The 26,888-nt window shown below is 38.0% G+C and overlaps 1 protein-coding gene across 2 annotated transcripts in view; it reads left to right on the top strand.

Moving 5' to 3' along the window:
- ccdc142 (coiled-coil domain containing 142) overlaps positions 1-26,227 on the top strand; it is a 32,997-nt gene extending 6,770 nt beyond the window's left edge. For both annotated transcript variants that reach the window (XM_067456407.1, XM_067456406.1), the window contains 9 exons: positions 3,095-4,489; positions 5,654-5,740; positions 5,823-5,963; positions 8,297-8,463; positions 10,996-11,115; positions 12,625-12,739; positions 23,399-23,576; positions 25,197-25,408; positions 25,812-26,227. In XM_067456407.1, the coding sequence (XP_067312508.1) occupies positions 3,095-4,489; positions 5,654-5,740; positions 5,823-5,963; positions 8,297-8,463; positions 10,996-11,115; positions 12,625-12,739; positions 23,399-23,576; positions 25,197-25,408; positions 25,812-26,062 (2,666 nt within the window). In that variant the 3' untranslated portion in view covers positions 26,063-26,227. The remainder of the gene's footprint in view (positions 1-3,094; positions 4,490-5,653; positions 5,741-5,822; positions 5,964-8,296; positions 8,464-10,995; positions 11,116-12,624; positions 12,740-23,398; positions 23,577-25,196; positions 25,409-25,811) is intronic.
- The last annotated feature ends 661 nt before the right edge of the window (positions 26,228-26,888 follow it).

Raw genomic sequence — 26,888 nt, 5'->3', positions numbered from 1 at the left:
TCAAAAATCAGACGAATCTCATCTAGTGTTCCCAGTCATTACTTCCGCCAAGTAAGGTCAAAATACAGGTGCGATCATAGATATATATAGATGCCTCATTAGTGTCTGCATGGATCGGTCGTATGAGGTATCTGTGCATATACATATATCTATGATCACACCTGTATTTTGACCTTACTTGGCGGAAGTAATGATTGGGAATACTAGATGAGATTTGTCTGATATGAGATAAAAAAATAACACCATAAATACGGTTGTGCTTCTGGCAGAAAGCGATCGTTTCGTGTCTTAAAGGCCCACTGAAGTGCCTTGAAAAGCGCCGCATTCAGTGGCGTAACTTTGTTTTAAAAAGTGGGTGGGACATAAATTGCGTATCATATGCACGTGAAAAACTGCAGCCAGGTGTTCTTGCGCCAAAGCTCATTTTGACGTATGAGGGGCGCTGCATATAGTACGCAGTTTTTTGTGTGCATATGATATGCACTATATGGCATATTAAGAGGGGTAGCATTGCTGATAAAATGTTATATGAGATGTTAAATATGTACAATAACAGATAAAAATTGTATTAAGATGTCCGGGAAAATCAATTAAATAGTTCATTTATTGATATAGATCTCGTTTAATTTTTGCATCTAATCACAAAATAGCGTTGTGCCAAGATTTTTCACGTGAATAAAGGCTTAGATTTGCACACTTTATAATCCCTAGTCTAGTCTGTTAAACTTGTTAGAAGTTCTCGTTTCTAATCTGCCCTCGTAGCCTATTTTTCTCTCATCAAAACCGAATACCATCAGTACATCAAGAGCAGGGACAGTTTTTGTGCATTTTGTTTCGTGATCTGACCGGAACAAATAGTAAGTCTCTGCAGCGGCGTTAAGCGTTAGATTAAAGCGCTCGTCTGTGTGAAGACTGCACGAGCCGCGAGAGAAATCTGCAGCACAGCACCAGATCGCCTCTTATTTAACAAACGAACACAATGATAGTGCCTACTCTTCTAGTTAACCAGAGATGTTTTGTTTGTATTAGTTTGGTTCATCCGTGAAGCAAGATGTTTTAAAAAAGTGGTGGGGACATGTCCCACCCATCCCACCCGTAAATTACGCCTATGGCCGCATTATTCAATGTGTTGACGTGATTTCCCCTGAAACGGATCCAGCTGTTAGCAGCTCCTCCCCTTTTTTGAAACAGCCAATAGCATTTAGTTAATAATATCACAGTTTGACTAGAGCCGTTCTATTTGGTAAAGCCAGTTTCCTCTAACCGTTTATCATCATAATCTCCTCCATATCGCTTTGTAATGCAGCACTCTGTGCAGAATTCAAATGGGTCCGATGTGTTTGTTGTCTGCGCCGACTCGCACATATGATCCGCGCTGCGGTGTATGTAGTAGGGGTGTCAACAATAATCGATTCGGCGATGCATCGCGATGCGGGGCATGAACGATTCAGCATCGATGCGGCAAAGGGCCATAATCGATTATGTCCCTGTTTATTTTCTGGCGGACGATAAAGTTGTGAAGTTTCAAATACTTCCGGTTCCGGGAGAATAACAACAACAACAAGGAAGATGGCTGAGGCGGAGGGAGATGACCGCGATAGACGGCTAATTAAAAACGCGCTAACAACCCGAGGTGTGTAGGATTGTACGTATATATTTTTTGCACAATAATAAATTAATCTATAATGACGAAATAGGGCGCAATTCACCTTTATTCCACAAGGTGGCAATGTCTGATACCCAATGATGAAGTGACGTTTCACTCATAGTTACCTCTGACAGAAAACGAAACAATAATTATAATCTGCAAAACTTGAAATGGGTTAGTGATTTACTTCAGAGAGCAAGTACTAAACACAATCATATGTTAGTGTCACTGTCTCTTGATGATGGATGTGGTCAAGAAGCTGTCAGTGATCAAAATATTGATTTTGAAGACGTTGAAAATGAGTTTGGAGAATATGCTGGAGATCGCGAATATGAGCCAGATGCTGGTAAACGAGCTCTGACGAGGACATATGATGATGTTATTAAACATTTGCTCAAACTGAACCCTTCCAAGCTCCAAAAGGGAACGAAATAGGTTTTATTTTATTCTTCTGTAGCTGTTACTCTAAAATCAGGAGTTTTATATATTATCACGACAGGTAGAGGTCTATCCATGTTAAATATAGATCTGGGTCACTAACGACCTGAATATGTAAGAATGTTTGGTGAAACAGTCATGCATTTAAGGGTTAATTGCATTTTATTTAATTTTATTTAATTACATTTTATTTTATTTAATAACTTTTATGTCAACGATACAGGAGACACATAGCAGCCAATACAACCTGTTGTTTAATATCTGCTTGTATTGCCTCATGACTGATGAAAAATTTGCTTTGTGTGCAGTAGAATTTTGATGCATCGTAGAATCGAATCAAATCGTTACCTGGTGAATCGTAATCGAATCGAATCGTGAAGGCAGTGCCAATGCACACCCCTAGTATGTAGTATAAATTTAGACCAGGGCCGTGTGTGTGTGTGTGTGTGTGTGTGTGTGTGTGTGTGTGTGTGTGTGTGTGTGTGTGTGCTGCTGAGGTGCTTGAAACTAACATGAAAAACAGACTTTATTAGCCTCAAATGAAAGCATATTTACCCTGAATCGTTTCCTATCACATATATACTGTGCTCTGTGCCTTTCACCATGTAGAAATTAGTAAATGTGTGTTAACAACTGACCGATTTCAGCGCAGCTTCAGCAGTGTAGGGGGCGGGCTTTAGATTCTAGAGAGCATTTGATTGGACAGAAGATTTGATGAGCGTGAAGTCTGCGATGATGTCACCAAAATCTGAGATTCGTTTCAGCGGAAGTGAGAGACTGTACATTTGAAATGCTTATACCTCCTATATGCAAAATATGTCATTGTTTAGGAACATACCAACTTTAATACTAAAAGCTAAAAAACTTACATTTTGATTTCAGTGGGCCTTTAAGACATCAATGTGTCTCCACGAGCCACAGGGTTTAATATGGGATAAACATCACATTCTCATTTTTTGGGTGAACTCACCCTTTAAGCTGCAATAACGTGTGTTTATTTCCTCCCAGCTTCCTGGTACCAGGGTCCGTTCACCAAATCCCTCCAGAGGGCGGAGGCTCTGCTTCGCAGCCGTTTAAACCCCAGCCTGAAGTGGCTCATGAGGCAGAAGAGCAAAGATGGCAGCTGGGACTCCGAGAGCGAGATTTGTGGTTCCTCCAGGAGCGTCCAGCGTTTGGGACGGGCGTTACAGAGCCTGGGCTCTCAGTGCCAGACTCTCCGGGACCCTACGTCTGGAGGCCGGCCGATCGGCTGCTTCACGGCTCTCTCAGACGAGGGTTTTTACCATCAATCTCAGGGCGCAGTCTTCAGTCAGCACTACTGCCAGCTTAAACACCTAATGGAGCAGAGAGCCAAGCTGCTCTTCCTTCTCGAATACGCCCGCCGTGCTCAAGCATCCACATGCTTTGTGGCTCAGCTAGGCTCGGTTTTGGAGAGGACACGTCTTCTTTTGGCCGACAGGGGGCAGCCCAACTCCACATGGACCCTTAACCTGAAATCCTTGTGCCAGGAAATGCAAGATCACATCAGGCATTGGGAGGTCCTCTGGACCAAAGCTCGATCCGAGCGTGTGCTTTTAAGCCACGTGGAGATGCTCAGGTCAATGCGGCGGACTCTTCATCAGCTAGGCTTTCAGGCCTTATGCATAATGGAGCGATGCATCCACACGGCTTTCTCCGCCCTAGCCGTAGCTCAGCCGGACCGCGTGCCTCGAGACGCTTTAGTGGACCTGCTGTGTGCCATCGAGCTCTATAACCAGATCGTCCAGGACAGAAGGAGCCAGGGTAGTGCAGTGCAACTCGTTTTAAGCTCAGATTGGCCTCGAATTGGAAGCCTATCCGGTCCTACGATGTTCCCAATTGAGCATTTAATGCTCATTCTGGCCCGTAGTCAGGCGCAGAAAGCCGCGGAGCAACTTTACACATGGTCTTCCCAACAGAGTAACCTCCTCAATACGGCAAAGAGTCACTTTCGTCAGTTTTCATCGCCCATAATGCCTCAAGCAGGTGTTGATGAGGAGCCCCTTCACCGCCTGTGGTCCTCTATCCTTCCCTTCTCTTCCTTTATCTCTCGGGATAGAGAGTGTCTCGATACTCTTTTTCACACGCTAGCGACCTCCACCAGTCTCCTAGCTCCCCATATTCCCAGAAAGCCTCCGGATCTGGAGGACGGTATGGTGGTTTGCCGACGGGCCAGTGAAGGAGAGGAGAGGCATGTGAGCAGACCCAGAATGTGTGTGAAGCTCTTCTCTCATTATAAGAGTCTGCTGTGGAGGGAGTTTGGTGAAGCCGCTGTGAGACGCTTCTATCTGCAGCCGAACCGCTGCATTTTGGGAAGCATTAACCATTGGACGGACGACACGCTGCTGCTCTTGGCCTCGTGGCTCAGACATGCGTATATCGAAGGTACGTATGGGGTTGGAGTGTCAAATGTGTGTAATGTGTTTTGGTGTTCAATAGTGTTGTAGTCAAGACCACCTAAACCAAGACCAAGACCAGCACTCCTTAAATTCATCTAAAAGATCCATGTCTACTATCTGAGAAATTACTTCTATTTAAATAATAAATGTAATTAGAATAGAAAAAAAGTAGGCGCTTTCAGATTTTTATAATATAAATTCATTTTCTGAAAGTGTGTAACTCAGGCCCTGTGTGCTCTAGGACCCTGCAGACACTTTGGGCTATTTCCACTAAATTACAGAAAATAGTGGAAAAAAGAAGTTTGTCTGTGTCGTGTTATATGACAGATTTATTCAAATGGGTCTGAAGGGATGACGTGGGGTGTTTAAGTGGTTAAAGTAAAGTTTTAAGTTTAAGTAAGGGTTTTCAAGACTTTGAAGTAAAATAAAGGAAGAGTATTACAATAAAAACATTTTCTCCGTAACCTCTTTCTGTTCCTAAGAATAGAATAGCAAAATAAACCGAAAACCGTGGTTAAAAACCGAGGTATGTATTGAACCGTGGACTAACTGTATTGTTGCATCCCTAATATATATATATATTAATGAGATTACATTAATTACATTTGGGAAAAATATGAAACATGATAAAAAATTATAAAAAGTTCATAAAATTATGAAAAATGTACATTATCCATGGTTTAATTGCCTTTACACCTAAATATTTATTTTTGTTTCATTTTGGTGTGAAATGTGAAGGACAATTTTGACACTTTTTATATGATTCACTAAAAATTCACTTATATTATTTTTTCTTGCACAGGATTGTTTATAGATGTTTTGTCAGGCTGTATTTCCTAGGGATGCGCTGATATATACATTTTGGCTGATTATTTTGTTGTGACCAAAAAAAGATACAATCAAGTCTATGCTGGATACTTTTTTAAACTTTTAAAGACTGTCGTTTTAAATAACCACTGTGTTCGCAATAAAACTAGAATTGAACATGCTTCAAGTGAAATATTTGAATGTACAGTAGAAAATATGCACACCTGTTTAATATTTTTGAGACCTGCCATGATAGTGACTGATTGTGTATATTGCGCTAAAGGACTTTGTTTGTTATTATGAAATCAAAGTTGTGTTTTTCCCATTCTTTCCGTTTTTCTAGACATGATTCCAGAAGAATGTAAAGAGAGTTTGAGCACTTTCTGCTCGTATATTTTGTCTACTGCTGCCTTCACACGCTGGGATGAAGGTGAGTTGTGTTTATTATGAGTATATGTATGTGAGTGTGTACATGTTCAGATGTTGTTTGAGTGTGTCCTGTTGTGTTGCAGTGATGTGTGTGTGGCTGGGCTCGGGGCTGAAAGAGAAGTGTGTGCCTTTAGTGAAGCAGGAGAGATGTGCGGTGAGGACGGCCACCATGGAGCTCATCCTCCAGCTCTTCCCTCCGCTACACACCGTCCTTCAGCTGCCTGGTACTTCTGTCATATCATCATTATTATTATTATACCTTTATTTAACCAGGGAAACTAATCACATTGGGATAGATATCTCATTTACAAGTGTACATCTTCAGTATGATCATTGTCTAGACTAGGGTTGTCATGATGCTATATTACCGGTCAAAAGTTTGAGGCTGGTAAGATTTTTAATGTTTGGGAAAGAAGTCTCATCTGCTCATCAAGGATAAAAAAATTCAGTCATAGTGAAATATTATTATAATGTAAATCAGCACTTTTCTATATGAATATACAGTAAAATGTAATTTATTTCCGTGATCAATGCTGAATTTATTTGATTAAAAATACAGTAAAAATAGTGAAATATTATCCCAGTGTAAAACAGCTGTCTTCTGTGTGAATATATAGTAAAATGTAATTTATTCCTGTGATCAAAGCTGAATTTATTTGATCAAAAATACAGTAAAAAGAGTGAAATATTATTATAATTTAAAACAGATGTTTTCTGTGTGACTAATTAGTAAAATGTATTTATTCCTGTGATCAAAGCTAAATTTATTTGATAAAAAATACAGTAAAAATTGTGAAATATATATATAATTTAAAACAGCTGTTTTCTGTGGGAATGTATAGTCAAAATAATTTATTCCTCTGATCAAAGCTGAATTTATTTGATCGAAAATACAGTAAAAAATTGTGAAATATTATCCCAGTGTAAAACAGCTGTTTTCTGTGGGAATATATAGTAAAAAATAACTTATTCCTGTGATCAAAGCTGAATTTAATCAACAATACAGGAAAAATTGTGAAATATTTTTATAATTTAAAACAGCTGTCTTCTGTGTGAATATACAGTAAAATGTAATTTATTCCTGTTATCAAAGCTGAATTTATTTGATCAAAAATACAGTAAAAAGAGTGAATTATTATTATTATTATAATTAAAAACAGATGTTTTGTGTGTGAATATAGTAAAATTAATTTATTCCTGTGATCAAAGCTTAATTTATCATCATTACTCCAGCTTTTTGATCAACAATACAGTAAAATAATGAAATATTATCCCAGTGTAAATAAGCTGTTTTCTGTGTGAATATACAGTAAAATGTATTTATTCCTGTAATCAAAGCTGAATGTATTTGATCAAAAATACAGTAAAAATTGTGAAATATTAATATAATTTAAAACAGCTGTCTTCTGTGTGAATATATAGTAAAGTGTAATTTATTCCTGTTATCGAAGCCGAATTTATCATCATTACTCCAGTCTTTAGTGCCACGAGCCTTTCCTAATCATTCCCATAGGAATATTTGATGCTCAAAAAACATTTATGATTATTATCGGTGTTGAAAACAGTTTCATATTTTTGTGGAAACTGATACATTTTATTTCTCAGGATTATTTAATGAGTAGACAGTTCAAAAGAACTCTTTGTAACATTTATAAATGTCTTTACTGCCACTTTTGATCAATTTAATGCGCTTTTGGTCAGTGAAAATATACATTTCTTAAAATATCTTATGAAAAACTTTTGAATGGTGGTGGACATAATTCCATGTAATTTCATAGCAAAAACTAAAATGCTATGTAACTAAATAACAACATAACTATTACCGAAAAACATATTGTAATAATTTTTCTATTAAACATTGCAAGGAGTTTTTCAAATAATGATTTAAAAATCAGTAATACAATAAACACCAAAGAAACAAATTAAAAGCAATAATACAAATAAAACAAACAGCAAAAAAGTAGTGTATTGTGAAACTAATTGTTTAATATATTTTTAAAAATGTAAGAAAAAGTACCAATACAATGCAAAAAATGCTCTTCTTATTTTTTTCTTCTTGTTTTCAGTCCAAATATCTACAAAATCTTAAATTAAGATTAATTAAAATTATTATATATAATTATTAAAATTATTAAAATTTACTAGATGAGTAAAATGACATAAGATATTTTTGCTTGTTTTCTGGGGGGGGGGGGGGGGGAAATCTAGTTTTTGCTTAAAACAAGCAAAATGATCTGCCAATGGGGTGAGAGAAATAATCTTATGAAACAAGATTTCAATCAGAAACAAAATTATTTTTCTCACCCCATTGGCAGATCATTTTGCTTGTTTTAAGCACTAACAAAAAAAAAAAATTGCTTTTATTTTTAAGAAAACAAGGGAAAATATCTTATGTCATTTTACTAGTAAATTTACATTTTATCTAGTAAATGCATCTTGATTTAAGAATTTGACTAAAAACAAGACAAAATTACTGAGTAAGAAGAGCATTTTTTTTTTGCGAGTACTTTAAGATGTCTAGTTTGGACTCATCCTATTGCACTGATGTCTTCTCCAGGTGACCCAGGTGGATCCGACAGCCATAGGAAGACTCATCTGGGTTTGCTCTGTAGGTCAGTGGTCACTGTCCAATCCTCCACCGTCTGGGTTATGAGTAAAGCCTACCAGTTTCTGGCCTCCTGGTCCCTTAGTAAGTTCCTGCTGATCACACAAGGAGATCTCAAGGTAAATGACATACTCGCCTCCATTATATCCATCTTTATATTTTAATCTAACATTGGGGTGTGAATTAAAAATCATATACTGACTCTTATTAGATTACTATATTAGAGCTACTGAAGTTAGTCAAGAGCAGTGAGTGCTTTTGTTGTTTGGTTAACATTATTGACAGACGGCAGCAGGTTTATTAGGCTGCTGTCACTTAGTTATAAACAGCTGTGTTTATGTAAAACTTTTTTAAGTTTAAGTGCAATAAGATGCACTTACTGCCAAGGCTTTAAAACACATGCAAATAATAAACTGATTTAATAAATATTGTATTGTTGTGCAAATTAATTCAGCTTTGATCACAGGAATAAATTAAACTTTACTGTTAATTCACACAGAAGACAGCTGGTTTACACTGGAATAATATTTTACTCTTTTTAATGTATTTTTTATTAAATAAATTCAGCTTTGATCAAAGGAATAAATTATATTTTACTGTATAATCAAAGAAAACAACTATTTAAATATTTTTTATTTTTACTGTATTTTTGATCAAATAAATTAAGCTTTAATTGCCGGAATAAATTACATTGTACTATATATTCACACAGAAGACAGCTGATTTACACTAGAATAATATTTCACTGTTTTTTACTGTATTTGTGATCAAATTCATCTTTGATTACAGCAATAAAACACATTTTACTGTATATTTACATAGAAAACAGCTATTTTACACTGTACTATTTCACAATTTTTACTGTATTTTGGCTCAAATAAATTCAGCTTTTATCACAGGAATAAATTACATTTTACTGTATAATCATATAGAAAACAGCTGATTTACATTGTAATATGTCAACATTTTTACTGTATTTTTAATCAAATAAATGCAGCTTTGATCAAAGGAATAAATTACATTTTACTGTATAATCACACAGATGACAGCTGTTTTACATTATAATAATATTTCACAATTTTTACTGTATTTTTGATCAAATAAATTCAGCTTTGATCACAGGAATAAATTACATTTTACTGTATAATCACACAGAAGACAGCTGTTTTACATTGTAATAATATTTCACAATTTTTACTGTATTTTTGATCAAATAAATTCAGCTTTGATCAAAGGAATAAATTACATTTTACTGTATAATCACACAGAAGACAGCTGTTTTACATTGCAATACTATTTCACAGTTTTTACTGTATTTTTGATCAAATAAATTCAGGTTTGATCACATGAATAAATTACATTTTACTGTATAATCACACAGAAGACAGCTGTTTTACATTGTAATAATATTTCACAATTTTTACTGTATTTTTGATCAAATAAATTCAGCTTTGATCAAAGGAATAAATTACATTTTACTGTATAATCACACAGAAGACAGCTGTTTTACATTGCAATACTATTTCACAATTTTTACTGTATTTTTGATCAAATAAATTCAGCTTTGATCAAAGGAATAAATTACATTTTACTGTATAATCACACAGAAGACAGCTGTTTTACATTGTAATAATATTTCACAATTTTTACTGTATTTTTGATCAAATAAATTCAGCTTTGATCACAGGAATAAATTAAACTTTACTGTTAATTCACACAGAAGACAGCTGATTTACACTGGAATAATATTTTACTCTTTTTAATGTATTTTTTATTAAATAAATTCAGCTTTGATCACAGGAATAAATTACATTTTACTGTATAATCAAAGAAAACAACTATTTAAATATTTTTTGTTTTTACTGTATTTTTGATCAAATAAATTAAGCTTTAATTGCCGGAATAAATTACATTGTACTATATATTCACACAGAAGACAGCTGATTTACACTAGAATAATATTTCACTGTTTTTTACTGTAATTGTGATCAAATTCATCTTTGATTACAGGAATAAAACACATTTTACTGTATATTTACATAGAAAACAGCTATTTTACACTGTACTATTTCACAATTTTTACTGTATTTTGGCTCAAATAAATTCAGCTTTGATCACAGGAATAAATTACATTTTACTGTATAATCACACAGTTGACAGCTGTTTTACATTATAATAATATTTCACAATTTTTACTGTATTTTTGATCAAATAAATTCAGCTTTGATCACAGGAATAAATTACATTTTACTGTATAATCACACAGAAGACAGCTGTTTTACATTATAATAATATTTCACAATTTTTACTGTATTTTTAATCAAATCAATGCAGCTTTGATCAAAGGAATAAATTACATTTTACTGTATAATCACACAGAAGACAGCTGTTTTACATTGTAATAATATTTCACAATTTTTATTGTATTTTTGATCAAATAAATTCAGCTTTGATCAGAGGAATAAATTACATTTTACTGTATATTCACAGAAAATAGCTGATTTACACTGGGATAATATTTGACAATTTTGAAGAACTGGAATTTCACGATTCCTCTTCAAAGGCAGACCGTGGAGACTATTAATCGCTCGCAGTGTAAAATCATCATAACACACACCCCTAATCTATCACTTGTTTATGTCTGTGGTAAGGACCTCAAGGAGTCGGTGGAGAGCCTGGTCCAGCTCGCTCGAGCCGTCGGCGGAGACTCAGATCAGCCTCTGGTCATTCAGCAGACAGCTTCACTCTCTCAGGCTCTCACAGATCTACAGGTGAGGAATTAACAGCATCGGTACACATTTACTGCCTAACATTGATAATGACATGCTTCATCCCAAAATGACAATTACAATCATGTCTTTCCAAACTTGTATGACTTTCTTTCTTCTTTGGAACAAAAAGAAGATATTTTGAAGAAGTATCAGGGTGTTTTTTTTGTGTGAATATGGACACCAAAATTGTTTGGTTACCATAATTTCTCAAAATATCCTCTTATATGTTTCACGGAAGAAAGAAAATCATACAGGTTTGGAAAGGCACAAAGTAAGGGTAAGTACATGATGATAGAAATGCAGTAAGATTTATTTTTTACTATTATTCAGCAAAGATTGATTAATTTTAAAGTGATAGTAATGAGTCATTTTTATTGTCCCAAAATTGGATAATATTTACTGTTTATAGTTATATCATTTAATTTTTACTGTGAAATTACATGAAATTATGATGTACACTACCATTAAAAAAATACATAATAATATTGTCATTGAGCAAATTTGTGTTAAATTGATTAAAAGTGACAGCAAAGATGTTTATAATGTTACAAACTATTTTATTTATAATAAATGCTGTTCTTTTGAGCCATCTATTCATCAAATAATCCTGAAAAATAAAATGTTTCACAGTTTCCACAAAAATTTGAACTGTGTTCAACACCGATAATAATCATAAATGTTTGTTGAGCATAAAATCATAATTTGAGAATGATTTCTGAAGGCTCGTGCTACTGAAGACTGGAGTAATGATGATAATTTCAGCTTTGATCACAGGAATAAATTACATTTTACTGTATAATCACACAGAAGACAGCTGATTTACATAATAATAACATTTCACAATTTTTACTGTATTTTTGATCAAATAAATTCAGCATTGATCACAGGAATAAATTACATTTTACTGTATAATCACACAGAAGACAGCTGATTTACATAATAATAACATTTCACAATTTTTACTGTATTTTTGATCAAATAAATTCAGCATTGATCACAGGAATAAATTACATTTTACTGTATAATCACACAGAAGACAGCTGATTTAAATTATAATAACATTTCACAATTTTTACTGTATTTTTGATCAAATAAATTCATCTTTGATCACAGGAATAAATTATATTTTACTGTATATTCACACAGAAAACATCTGATTTACATTATAATATTTCACTATTTTTATTGTATTTTGATCAAATAAATTCAGCATTGATCACAGGAATACATTACATTTTACTGTATATTCACACAGAAAACAGCTGATTATAATATAACATTTCACAATTTATACTGTATTTTTGATCAGATAAATCTAATCTTGATGAGCAAAAGAAACACTTTCAAAGTAAATGAAAATTATAAATTTTTAATATAAAAAAAAAAGAAAACAGCATTGTATGGTAACAACAGGGAAACAATAAAATAATAAACGATTTAACCTCTTTAACAAAAGGCCTTATGGGATAAATCAGTGGTTTGACCTGTTGTGTTTGTCTCGTATCGCAGGCTTTCTCTGATCTGGTCCTCAGGAGCTTCTCTATGGACTGTAAGAAGATGTCCGTGGAGATCTTTGAGCAAACCATGCCGTCAGCCAAACACTGGAGGATCAGTCACAGAGCTGGTACACACGCATGAAGGGGTTAAATCTGGGAATTCTTCTTGTTTTCTGGGGAAACATATCAAAATCAAGTGAGTTTTTGCTTATAACGAGCAAAATTATTTTCCAGTGGGGTGAGAAAAATAATCGTATTTCTTAGTGATCGACCGAGCTTGATTTTTTTATTACCGATACCGATTATTTGCATATTTATGTGCCGATAACCGATATAGAACCGATATTTACTTATTGTGTTATTTCTGTCTTTTACAATTACAGCTACAGCACTGAACTGAGCTTTTTAAACACTGTACTTTTTGCAGTTTCACGCACTTACATACAGAACAAAAGACATCTACATCAATAAATAGTCTGAATGTTTTTTTTTTTAATACAGTGCAAAGTCTTTTTAACATTATTGCTGTTTTACCTTTTTATTTATAAATGCAGCCATATTAACAACAGGCAAAATACATTTATAAAGTCTAATGTTTTCAAATGGAGAATATAAATGAGAGTTCAGTCTATCAACTCCACATAACTATGATCATAAATATAAGCATTCATTTTAAACTACAGTTTTAAAAGGTTTATGTGTTTAATAGACTAAAGAGTGAATATTCTCTGGATTATGCAAACATTGTAAAGCTGATGTATTCGCCGGTTTGTTTATGTCAATCTCATCTAGTACGGTTTTAGAATGAATGTTTGTGTCAGTCTCTGAATTATCCTGATGACAGGGCGCTGTTTTCATCTCTGCGTTTAACACTCGTCTCGCGGAGATAGGCTTAATAATTCATTTTCACGGAGCTGTAATTAATTCAATGTTTTTATAAAACAACAAATTGTTATATAATGTTAAATGTCATATAGCAGACGTTAATATAATTTAAGGATTTTTAAAGGAGTCGGTCTTGTTTACATGTGACTAGCCGGAGCTAGAGCAACAACTCGGTGAGAGAACGGCTGAACGCGACTGAGGATAAACACAAAGAGAGAAAGAGTTTGGTGCTTTTATTTCTAACATGCTCTCATTCATGGCGTAATAATTAATTTTCATGGAGCTGTAATTAATTAGATGTTTATTGTAAGTGCAAAAGGTTTGTCTTTTATTTTGTAATGTGGAATAGGTGTTTCCTGATAGTTGGTCACGTGTGTAGGTGGGTATTTACCTGAGTGTTTCCTGTTATGGCGGATGGATCGTGTAGAGGGGGGGTGAGGAGTGAGGAATGCTCACCTTTTGTTGACCGTTTTGTATTGGCTTGTACCCTTTCATCATGGCAATAAAACGTTCCTGTTTTATATGTTAAAATGCATGGAAACGCGTCACAAAAGTCTCCTGCTGCTTAGCCTCTCAGCGGCTATAGGCTGCCGCTACATTAGTCAACAAAAGAATGCACGCTATTTTGGGACATGGAACGTGAGTTGGAAACAGCGGTATTTGCCCAGACACAGTATGCCGGTGCGGATGCACACCGTGAAGTGGATCAAGGGACGCGACGCACATGAAAACGGCAGAAGAGGTATGTCCGCGATTTAAATGGATTGTGTCAGTGTCGCTGTGGTTGAAGACTCTGTTACTGTTGTTGCGTTGAATGGCTCTCACGTGCTGTCTCATGACGCTCATTCATTCATTCATGTTTGGCTCTGTGTGCGCTGAATTCGGCGCCGATTGGAATTGAGTCATTTGTTTGGTGTGTTGGAGGATGAACTCTGAGGATATGGAGCACACCGCTGATAGCGGCAAACGAGAGCTTAAGCCCACGGCAAAAGCCCTGGTGATCAAAATTGAAGCTTTGCAAAAGGATCGCAAGAGTAAAGTGAATAAAGTGAAGAACATGATTGTGTCAATGAAAGAGCTGATGAAATGTGATGACAACCTGACTCAAGTTTGCTCAATGCTAAAAATGATACAATTGCTGATGGCCGATGCATCTGTGCTACATAAAAGTGTACTGCCTCTATTACCTCCAGAGGAACAAATCAAACAAAATGGCTGGTTTGACTCCATTTTTAAACACTATAATGGCTTTGTTGAAGATGTTAAACTATGGACGACTGAAATTGGGAAGCAAAATCCCTGCACTGCTCTTCCTGATATTGATGAATCCAGGATTATGGAAGTGGATGCAATAAATCATGGGATTCATCCATCTGATATTTTACCCCCTAATGAAGTTGTATCCACAACACATGATGATCAGCTCTCTAGTGCACATCTACATGCTGGAATGGATCCTGAGGATGAAATTCAACCAATGGACAGTGTTTCAAATATAAGCAGTAAAAGGTCTACTAGAGTGACATCTCATGTATCTAGATCCAATCGATCTTCCATTTCTTCCATTCGACTTAAGGCTGAGGCAGATGTGGCTGCCTTATTGGCTTCTCAACAAATGCTGCAAATGAAACACGAATTAGAGGAGCAAGAGGAACAGTTGAGGCGGAGGAAGGAAAAACTGGACTTGGAAACGAAATTAGCAGAGTCAATGGCCAGGGTAAAGGTGTATCAAGATGTGCATTATGAATCTCATACATCTGCGAATCCAATTGTGTCTAAGCCTCTTCAGCCAAACGTGGAGCCATTTGTTCCTTCGACTGGCGTGCCAGTTGCATCGGAGTCCTTGTCTGCATCTCGTATTACACATGTTGATAAAACACAGAGGATTTCACATAATTCTCAATCTCAGTCATTACAACAACAACAACTATCCACCAGATCAAAAATGAAATCTTCACAATCTGCATTGCCTAACATGTCATCATTTGATGAGCAGAATATTGGATATGCTCATGGATCAAGTTTTCATAACGATGTGAGTCACCCAAGCATGCTTCAGCTCATTGGTAAGCAAAATGAAATAGCTACTTTATTGGTGAAACAGCATAACTTGTCTTCACTACCACCTAGAGAAATTCCGTACTTTGATGGAGATCCATTGCGCTTTCGTGAATTTATGCGCTCATTTGAGGAGGTGGTGGAAAAGAAAGCAGACAGCCCTGGGGATTGTTTGCACTTCTTGGAACAATATACACGTGGACAGCCTAAAGAACTTGTTAGAAGTTGCCAGCACATGAATCCTTCTCAAGGTTACCTAAGGGCCAAGGCTTTGTTGAAGGAGAACTTTGGCAATGAAGTAAAAATAGCTGCTTCATATTTGGAAAGAGCTCTTTCATGGAAAGCTATAAAATCTGAAGATGCTAAGGCTTTACAAGAGTATGGTCTTTTCCTAAGAAGTTGCTGCAATGCTATGCAAGATATTCACTATATGAATGAGCTGAATCTCACCACCAATATGCAAGTTATCCTCTCAAAACTTCCTTATAAACTTAAAGACAAATGGAGAGTCGTGGCATATGAGTTAAAGGAACGACGCCATAATCAGACCACCTTTCCTGACATTGTGGATTTCATTGAAAGACAGGTAAAAATTCTCTCTGATCCTGTGTTCGGTAATATTCAGGATGCATTACCCGTTGGAGGTAGAAAGGTGAATACCAGAATAATTCAGCCAAAATCCAGAAGCACTTTTGCTACTGCTATCACTGCTATGCCTGAAATGAAAGAACAAAGTAAGATAACAACTAACATAAACTGTTTCTTCTGTGGTGGTGAGCACCCACTGGATGTTTGTAATAAACTTACTAAAAGAGGTCACAGAGAAAAGATGAACTTCCTGATGACAAGAGGAATTTGCTTTGGTTGCTTGCATACAGGACACATCAGCAGAGACTGTAATAGGAGAAGTATCTGTAGTATATGTGGTCTTAAACACCCTAGTCTTCTTCACATCTATTCTTATGAGAAAGAAAACACTTCAAACAGGAAGAAAGTCGAATTCAAGCCAGCAGTAGACAGTGCTATGGTCTCTCTTCAAACCAGTGGCCTTACTGGGGCTGGTAAAGACATCTGTGCCTTATCTATCGTTCCAGTATGTGTAAAATCAAAGAATGGAAACTGTGTGGTGAGGACGTATGCTTTTCTTGATTCGGGAAGTTCTGCCTCTTTCTGTACTGAAAGTTTGATGAACAAGCTCAACCTCCCTGGGAAGCGAGTTAATATTCTTCTCAGAACGATGAGTCAGGATAAAGCAGTTGCTAGCTATGTTCTGAAAGACTTGGAGGTTTCTGGGTTGAATCAAAATTATTATTGTGCGTTGCCTGAAGTTTACACACAAAAGACCATGCCTGTGACTACAGCAAACATTGCCTCACAAAAAGATCTCGAATGTTGGCCTCATTTGAGTCATATCTGCTTACCCACAATTAATTCAGGCGTTGAGCTTTTGATTGGAGCTAATGTTCCAGTAGCATTGGAGCCTTGGGAGATTGTACATAGTCAGGGCAATAGCCCATTTGCTATAAGAACTATGTTTGGATGGACCGTTAATAGACCACTGAAAGGCGCTGGCTTAAATAAAGATGATGATGCTGCTGCCCATCTTCCTGTGACTGTAAATAGGATTGCAGTAATGAAGTTGGAAGAGTTGTGGAAGCAGCAGTTTAAGTTTGATTTTCCCGAGACTGCTCATGAAGAATTGACAGGAATGTCGAAGGAGGATCAGCAGTTTATGGATTTTGTGTCCCATTCAGCAAGGCTGAACAATGGTCACTATTACATCGGTCTACCATTCAGAAATACTGAAGTAGTCATGCCAATGAACAGGAGAATCGTAGAACAACGAGCTTTAACACTTCAAAAAAGGTTTAAGGTGAATTCTTCCTTTCATGCAGATTACACCACCTTTATGGAGGACGTCATCCATAAGGGTTATGCAGAAAGGGTACCTGTGGCCGAACTGGAGAGACGTGATGGGCGTTTGTGGTATATACCTCATCATGGTGTATACCATGCTAAAAAACACAAGATCAGGGTTGTGTTCGATTGTGGAGCTTCTTATCAGGGTACATCACTGAATAATAAGCTTCTGCAAGGTCCCGATTTAACCAGTTCATTGGTGAGTGTGCTCGAACGATTTAGACTGGAATCTGTTGCTTTGATGGCCGACATTGAATCCATGTTCCATCAAATACGAGTTTGCCCAGAAGACTGCGATCTTTTGAGATTCCTGTGGTGGCCAGAAGGTAACATAGATGGTAGACTGGAGGAATATAGAATGGTGGTTCATTTATTTGGAGCTACATCATCACCGAGTTGCTCAAGTTTTGCATTGAGGAAATGTGCTACGGATCAAAGGGATCTATTTGACTCAAGGACATTGGATGTTGTTTTGAATAACTTCTACGTGGATGATTGCCTTGTATCTATACCTTCTGAATCAGATGCTGTGCAATTGTACAAGGATCTTACTAGTATGTGTGCCAAAGGAGGTTTCCATCTAACAAAATGGATGAGTAACAGCCGGACCGTACTGGGTGCTATACCCGAAAAGGACAGAGAGAAGAAGGTAAAGGACCTGGACTTGGATCGTGACACTTTGCCACTTGAAAGGGCATTAGGAGTGCAATGGTGTGCTGAATCGGATGCCTTTAATTTCAAAGTGGTGGTTAAAGATAGACCTCTTACCAGGAGAGGAATTCTCTCAGTGGTCAGCTCCATCTATGATCCGCTGGGGTTCTTATCCCCTGTGATTTTATCTGCCAAGAGGATACTGCAAGATCTATGCAGAGAGGGAATAGGATGGGATAATGTTATTCCTCCAGTGTATGTTCAACGTTGGATGAATTGGCTGGATGATCTGCATCGCTTGGAGAGTTTTTTGGTTAAAAGATGTTTGAAGCCTGATGGATTTGGAGAAGTTACATCTGCTGAAATGCATCATTTTTCAGATGCTAGCGAGCAAGGATATGGTGTAGTGTCCTATCTGTTGCTTCGTAATAACCAGCAACTGGCATATTCTACTCTTCTAGTAAGTAAGGCAAGAGTTACACCATTAAGACCCATTACAATTCCTCGCCTGGAACTTACCGCTGCCACGCTTGCTAGTCGTATCGACCAGATATGGACAAAAGAACTCAAGATGCCCTTTCAAGATTCCGTTTTTTGGACGGATAGTACTTCAGTACTCAAATATCTTCGAAACAAGACCTCCAGGTTCAAGTGCTTTGTGGCTAATAGAGTATCCGAAATTCTGAAGGTTTCTGATGTATCACAGTGGAGATATGTTAATTCATCAAACAATCCAGCAGATGTGGTGTCTAGAGGACTGAAAGTGGATTCTTTCTTGAAGGATGAGAGGTGGATTTCTGGTCCCCCATTTCTTGTTCGACCCAAGGAAGAGTGGCCAATGGATCCTACCGATAGGGATGTAATACCATCTCATGATCCTGAGATAAAAAGGACTGCTTTGGTAAACATGGTAGAAGTCAAAGACGAATTTGACTCTGTATCATGCCTCCTTAATTACTTTTCTTCTTGGATTCGACTGAAGAAAGCTGTATCATGGATCCTTCGTCTGAGAAAAATCTTGATGGATCTCAGCAAGGAAAGGAAACGACTGCAGGCTGCTCTTGTTCTCTCTGGGGCAGATCCATATGTACAGGGGACAACTATTATTAAAGAAATGCGGAAGTTCAAATCTACTGTGTGTAGGGACTTGCTTTCTTTGGGAGAGCTAGAAAAGGCTGAAACGGAAATCATCCGATTTTCTCAAAGGAAGAGATTTCCTGAAGAACTGATCAGTCTACAAAGGGATGGAGTAGTCAAGCGAAATAGTCCTCTTTATAGTCTTAATCCAATACTTCAGTCTGATATCATCAGGGTTGGAGGACGTTTGGATAAAGCATTGATTTCTGAAGACGCTAAGCACCCAATCATATTGGCCAAAGACTTGCACATCTCTGACTTGATTCTGCGTCAGATTCATGAAGAAGTGGGGCATGGTGGACGGAACTACATGTTGGCTACCCTTAGACAGCGATATTGGATCCCTGGAGCGAGTGTAGCCATAAGAAAAGTTTTATCAAAATGTGTAGTGTGCAGAAGGTTCAATGGAATTGCAGGTCAGCAACAGATGGCTGATCTACCTCTAGATCGAGTTTCACCGGACAAACCACCCTTTACTTATGTCGGAGTGGATTGTTTCGGTCCCTTTGAGGTAAAACGAGGAAGAACTATCTTAAAGCGCTATGGAGTCATCTTCACCTGCTTGACCATTAGAGCTGTTCATATTGAAATGATTGCTTCACTGGATACAGATTCATTCATTCATGCTCTGAGACGTTTTATTGCTCGACGAGGGCAAGTGATTGAGATGCGTTCAGATAATGGAACGAACTTTGTCGGGGCTGAGCGTGAGTTACAAGAGGCGATCCAAAATTGGAATCACAGTCAGATCAATAGTATTCTTCTTCAAAAGAATATAAAATGGACATTCAATCCTCCTACCGGCTCACATCATGGAGGGATCTGGGAAAGGCTCATCAGATCAATAAAGAAAATATTGAATTCTGTTCTTCGAGGGCAAAGTTTGGATGAAGAAGGTCTTCATACCCTTTTGTGCGAAGTAGAATCCATACTTAATAACCGACCCATAACCCGATCATCAATGGATCCTAATGATTTGGAAGCCTTGACACCGAATCATCTTCTCCTTCTAAAAACAAAGCTTACTTTACCACCTGGATTGTTTGAGAAGGAAGATTTGTTTGCGCGTCGACGATGGCGCCAAATTCAATACCTGGCCAACTTATTTTGGAATAGATGGATTGGTGAATATCTACCCCTTCTACAGGAACGCTAAAAGTGGATGGTAAAGACCCGTAATCTTCAGCTGGGAGATATCGTACTGGTAGTGGATGAAAATGCTCCCAGAAGTTCCTGGATCATGGGCAAGATTATTCACACAATACAGGACAAGAAAGGATTCACTCGGCAAGTGAAAATCAAAACTATGAGTACCTGCTTGACCAGACCAATTACAAAAATATGTCGTCTTCTCGAAGCTGAGAAATCTAAAGACTAACTATGACTGTGACATTTGAGAGCTCTCAACTGACCCTTTTGACTTGACTATGACTTGGACTTGATTGCATTATTGACGATTGACTTTACTGACTTGGACTAGACTAGACTTGAACATTTACTCTTACTCAGCTACAAGGATGAACTAAAATGAACATTTGAGTATTTTGGACACACATACACATACATGCGCACACACACACCCATACACACACATATTTTCACATTTCTTGAAGTGTTGTGTAAAAAAAAAAAATGCAACAATGATTTATGTAATGTCCATGTTTTTTATTGTTTGTATTGTAATCGTGTTGGTGATTATTACAGATTTCAGTTGTGTAATAATCAGGGGCTGGAATGTAAGTGCAAAAGGTTTGTCTTTTATTTTGTAATGTGGAATAGGTGTTTCCTGATAGTTGGTCACGTGTGTAGGTGGGTATTTACCTGAGTGTTTCCTGTTATGGCGGATGGATCGTGTAGAGGGGGGGTGAGGAGTGAGGAATGCTCACCTTTTGTTGACCGTTTTGTATTGGCTTGTACCCTTTCATCATGGCAATAAAACGTTCCTGTTTTATATGTTAAAATGCATGGAAACGCGTCACAAAAGTCTCCTGCTGCTTAGCCTCTCAGCGGCTATAGGCTGCCGCTACATTTATTATATATGTTATAAAGCAGACGTTAATATAATTTAAAGGGGGGGTGAAACACTCAGTTTCAGTCAGTGTCATGTCAATCTTGAGTACCTATAGAGTAGCATTGCATCCTGCATATCTCCGAAAAGTCTTTATTTTTTTAATAATTATATAAGAAAGATGCGCTGTTCCGAGTCTTTCCGAAAAAAGCAGAGCGGGTGGGGGCGTATCGTGTGAGCGGAGCTAAATAATGACGTGTGCGCGCCGCTGTTATTGTGTTGAGTCGAGTGCGTCGTAAAGCTGTCTCATCCCTAACAGCGGGAAAAAACTTTATTCAAAATAAAAATATGGCTTTTAATCAGATACAGCCATACATCTATGATCCGGAATCAGACCCAGAGGCTGCAGTTGAACAGGAGCAGCAGCAAAAACGACTAGAGCAGGACGTCTCTATGTGGTACGATATACACTAACTATATAATATGCTTAGCGGCTTGTGTTATTTACATATTTATACTTGAATTATATCGTCGTATTTTTGTCTTTGAAGGTGTATATGTGGGAAGTGCAGTTGTGCACGTGTGTGTGTTTGTGTGTTTACGCGTGGTTTGTGTAGACAGTAAGCGGACTAAAAAAAACACAGACATTTGAAGCAGTCTCACTCACCCTTCTAACGTTGGGACTGCTCCATCCTTCAGTATTAGGCGATTGGGAAAATCCGGCGTCGAGCTGGGCCTTGTTTATGAAACAGTCGGCACCGAAATGCAGCGAACAGATATAAACATTCGCGCAACTCAGTTGCTGATCCGGAAAAGCAAATTCCATCCACTGTTGCCTTAACGCGGGGTTTTGGCGAATCTGTGCAGGACTGTCTTGGTCTGGCAACCAAAAACGCACTTTTTTGGTGACATTGTTATGTGCACATCACCTGTCCAGCATCCTACAAGCCAGCGCTTTGATGGGCGTAGCCTGTTGCTTTCGCTCTCTCTCTCTCTCCCTCTCTCTCTCTCCCTCTCTCTCTCTCTCTCTCTCTCTCTCTCTCTCTCTCTCACGCGCTTCTGGTAGAATTGTCCGTACGGCCCATACAAGGAAATTCCGCCCCCATTAACGTCAAAGGGGACGCATGATCGAAAAAAACTTGCCGAAACTTATGACTAACCGGAAGTAGTATTTTTGACAAAGAAATACTCCCATCAAACGTCCACCTTAACTTTTGAAACTTTGTCTATGTTTAGTATGGGATTCCAAGTCTTTAACAGTGTAAAAAGATCAGTATGCATGAAACAGCATTTCACCGCCCCTTTAAGGAGTTTTAAACGAGTCGGTCTTGTTTACATGGCGATCTAGCCGATATGCTGGAACAACAACTCGGTGAGTGAACGGCTGAATGCGACTGAGAGTAAACACAAAGAGAGAAATAAGTTTGGTGCTTTTATTTCCAACATGCTCTCATTCATGGCTGTTTTATTTCATTCATGTGAAGTTGCATCTTTATTGTGCCATGATGACGGATTACCTGACTGATTCCGTCAGTGAGTTCGTCTCTAGCGCCAAGTTTAAACTACCTACACATATCAACATCTTATTTGAGGTTATCTCAATTGTGCATAACTGTTATGTTAAACAAAGTTGATTAATTAAGGGATGCAGGTTATTTTACCTCTGAACACCGCTGTTGATAATCTCCCTTCAGACGCAGTCCGTTAATGTATGCAATTCTCAAAACGTCCACAAGATGCCGCCATTTATCGGAAAATCCGATATTACAAAACCGATACCCGATTATGGGAAAATGCTTAAATATCGGGAAAAATATCGGGAATCCGATATATCGGTCGATCACTAGTATTTCTGTTTGGGACGGAAACAAGAAACAAGATTTCAATCAGAAATAAGATTATTTTTCTCACCCCATTGGCAGATCATTTTGCCTGTTTTAAGCAAAAACTCATTTTGATTTTGTTTTCAACAAAACAAGAAAAAAATATCTTATGTCGTTTTACTTTTATAGTAAATGCATCTTGATTTTAGGAATTGTTAGATATTTAGACTAGAAACCAGACAAAATATTTGAGTAAGAAGAGCATTGTTTGCGGTGTGTGTTGAGCCTGATGTGGATGTTTTCAGATGTGCCCTGCAGTCCGAGCGATTACGCGGCGTCGGCGGCTCAGAGTGTGATTGGGCAGGTTCTGGAGGGCCTTCAGACGCTGCCGGATGAAGCCCGCGTTCCTGCTCTCGCCGAGGCCATGACGGCCTTCATGGAGGCCTGGATGGAGCACATCCTCAAACAGAAGATCAAGTTTAGGTTAGTGTGTATATTAGGGATGCAATACATACCTCTGTGTTTAACCTCGGATTTTGCTTCGGTTCGTTTTTTTGCTTTTCTATTCTTAGGGGACAGAAACAGAAAGAGGGTTAGTTCACACAGAAATGTAAAGTGTGTCTTTAATTCCTCCTGTGGTTGGCCAGCCGTCAGACCTCCGCTCATCTTCACACACAGATGAAGATATTAGTGTTGAAATCCGATGGCTCAGAAAGGCCTTCATTGACACCAATGTCATTTCCTCTCTCAAGACCCATAAAGGCACTAAAGACGTCGTTACAAAGCCCATCTCACTACAGCGGCTCTACAATCATTGATGAAGAGGCCAGAATAGAGTTAGTGCGTGAAAAACACTAAATAACGACTTATATAGTGATGGGCTGAACTGTCAAAGCTTCAAACTGTCATGAATCAGCGTATTGATTCATGATTCGGATCGCGTGTCAAACTGCTGAAATCACGTCTAAAATCTAAAAATTCTTACATTAAAAAGCATTTGCCACACAAGTAAAAATTATTGTCTTGTTTTGGGAAAAAGTTATTTTTTCCCAAAACAAGACAATAATTTTTACTTGTGTGGCAAATGCTTTTTAATGTAAGAATTTTTTGATGTTTAGACTAGAAACAAGACAAAAATACTAAGTTAGAAATGCATTTTTTGCAGTGCAGTAATCGCGTGTGTTTGACAGGCTTTTGGTGCGCGCTCGCAGCACATGTAGAATAGTGCATAAGCACGCCAATGAAATGTTTAATCGGCATGGCTTTAAAAGGCATGCAAATAATGACCTTTGGTGATTGTGAATAACTATAGTGTACCGTGAGTATAACTCTCTGACTCCAGCATGTCAAGCGTGGCTAACACCGCCTAACTTTAGTGCATATGATCGGATATTTGCTCATATCAGCGCCTAGACTCACAGGCACGCTCAAACAGAGCCGGAATAAACTGAGAGGAATATTTCAAACGGAGAGAAATATAAATAATTAATTAAATGCAAAACTGAAGAAAAAAACGCAATTCACAAGCGTGTATTGAACCGTGAATGCCGTACTGAACGGTTCATTATTATATTGAGAATCGTGGTATCCCTAGTGTGTGTGTGTATATATATATATATATAATTATATAAGTGGTGAACTGCAAAAAATGCTTTTCTTACTTAGTATTTTTGTCTCGTTTCTAGTCAAAATATCTAAATATTCTTAAATTAAGAAACATTTATTACACAAATCAAAATTATAGTCTTGTTTTGGGGGAAAATAACTCAAAATGAAGAGAGTTTTTGCTTAAAAGAAGATAAATAATCTGCCAATGGGGTGAGAAAAATAATCTTGTTTTCTGTTTGAATTCAGATTATTTTTCTCACCCCATTGGCAGATTATTTATCTTATTTTAAGCAAAAACTCTCTTCATTTTGAGTTATTTCCCCAAAACAAGACAATTTATTTTGCTTGTCTAGTAAATACTTCTTGTTTTAAGAATTTCTAGATGTTTGGACTAGAAACAGGACACAAATACTGAGTTAGAAGAGCATTTTTTTGCAGTGTGGACTTACGGTAGCTCTTCACTGTTGGTTTACTCGAGTTGGTCCTTCTCTCCAGCATTCAGGGAGCTCTGCAGCTCAAGCAGGACTTCGACCTGATTCGAGACCTGATTCGTTCAGAGGAATACAGCCTGTCAGAGGAGCTGCACCAGAAGCTGCTGTCTCTGCGAGTCTTTCATCAGGTGGATAATGCCATCGTGTGCCTGCTTCAGCAACCTATGGCCAAACCCTACCTGCCCTCTCGGGGCTGGGAGCCCTTCAGGCACTGCTGTGAGTTCACTCACTTTACCTGCAGACACCAAACTCAGCACGGACACTGATCACATCCAGCCGGATAACTTTATAATTTACACTCATTAGCTCCGACCATCAGGATTCACTGCAAAAAAATGCTCTTCTTATTTAGATTTTTTTTTTCATGTTTCCAGTCCAAATATCTAAATATTCTTAAATCAAAATGTTTTTACTAGATTAGTAAATTAGAGATTCACAAGACAAAATTACTAAGTATGAAGATCATTTTTTGCTGTGTTGTTTGTAAAATCAGGCTCAAATTTTAAACTACTAGTCCTAGCGAGTTTATATAAATCATATGATGATGCCGGTTGCTATTATAAAGCTTGTAGTATTCACCTGCTCATGTGATGTGAGGTGTGTGTGTCGTGTTCCTCAGGTCCCAACAGTGCTCAGGTGATGGATCAGGCAGCAGGAAGCCTGAATAATCTGGAGAGTATGGACGTCCAGGCGGCGTGCCAGCAGGCCCTGACCCGAGCCGAGAGCTCGCTGACCCCGGAGCTGATGTCCTCCACACCGCCCGAGTCTTACCTGGCCTCGGCCCAGCAGGAGTGGCTGGACCTGCGGATACACGGAGGCTCGCGCTGGAAACTCCCCGTGCTGCAGTGCTTCTCCAGATCCGAGCCGTAGATCTGGAGATCCAGACATCCAGAGATCTGAAAATCAAGAGATCCAGAAATCCAGAGATCCAGAAATCCAGAGATCCAGAAATCCAGAGATCCGGAGATCCAGAAATCCGAAGATCCGGAGATCCAGAAATCCGGAGATCCAGAGATCTGAATATCCGAAAATCCAGAGATCCGGATAGCCGGAAATCCAGAGATCCGGATAGCCGGAAATCCAGAGATCCGGATAGCCGGAAATCCAGAGATCCGGATAGCCGGAAATCCAGAGATCCGGATAGCCGGAAATCCAGAGATCCGGATAGCCGGAAATCCAGAGATCCGGATAGCCGGAAATCCAGAGATCCGGATAGCCGGAAATCCAGAGATCCGGATAGCCGGAAATCCAGAGATCCGGATAGCCGGAAATCCAGAGATCCGGATAGCCGGAAATCCAGAGATCCGGATAGCCGGAAATCCAGAGATCCGGATAGCCGGAAATCCAGAGATCCGGATATAAGGAAATCCAGAGATCCGGATATAAGGAAATCCAGAAATCTGGAGATCTGTCTGTTTCCTGGACTCCTGCGATCAGGGACGGACGAACTCTGCAGTGAGGGATTCTGTGCACATGTAGCGCTCGTGTTTCTTGGGAAAAACTGTTTACACTGCAAAAAAATGCTTTCTTACTTAGTATTTTTGTCCTGTTTTAAGTCCAGATATCGAAAAAAATTCTTACATTAAAGGGATAGTTCACCAAAAAATGAAAAATGATCATTTACTCTCCCTCATGTTGTTCCAAACCTGAATGAGTTTCTTTCTTCTGCTGAGCACAAAAGAAGATATTTGGAAGA

This window comes from Pseudorasbora parva, chromosome 11, assembly GCF_024679245.1.
Source record: "Pseudorasbora parva isolate DD20220531a chromosome 11, ASM2467924v1, whole genome shotgun sequence".
Classification (NCBI taxonomy): Eukaryota; Metazoa; Chordata; class Actinopteri; order Cypriniformes; family Gobionidae; genus Pseudorasbora; species Pseudorasbora parva.
Note: the sequence above shows the minus strand (reverse complement) of the source record. Positions and strands in the feature narration are given on the sequence as shown.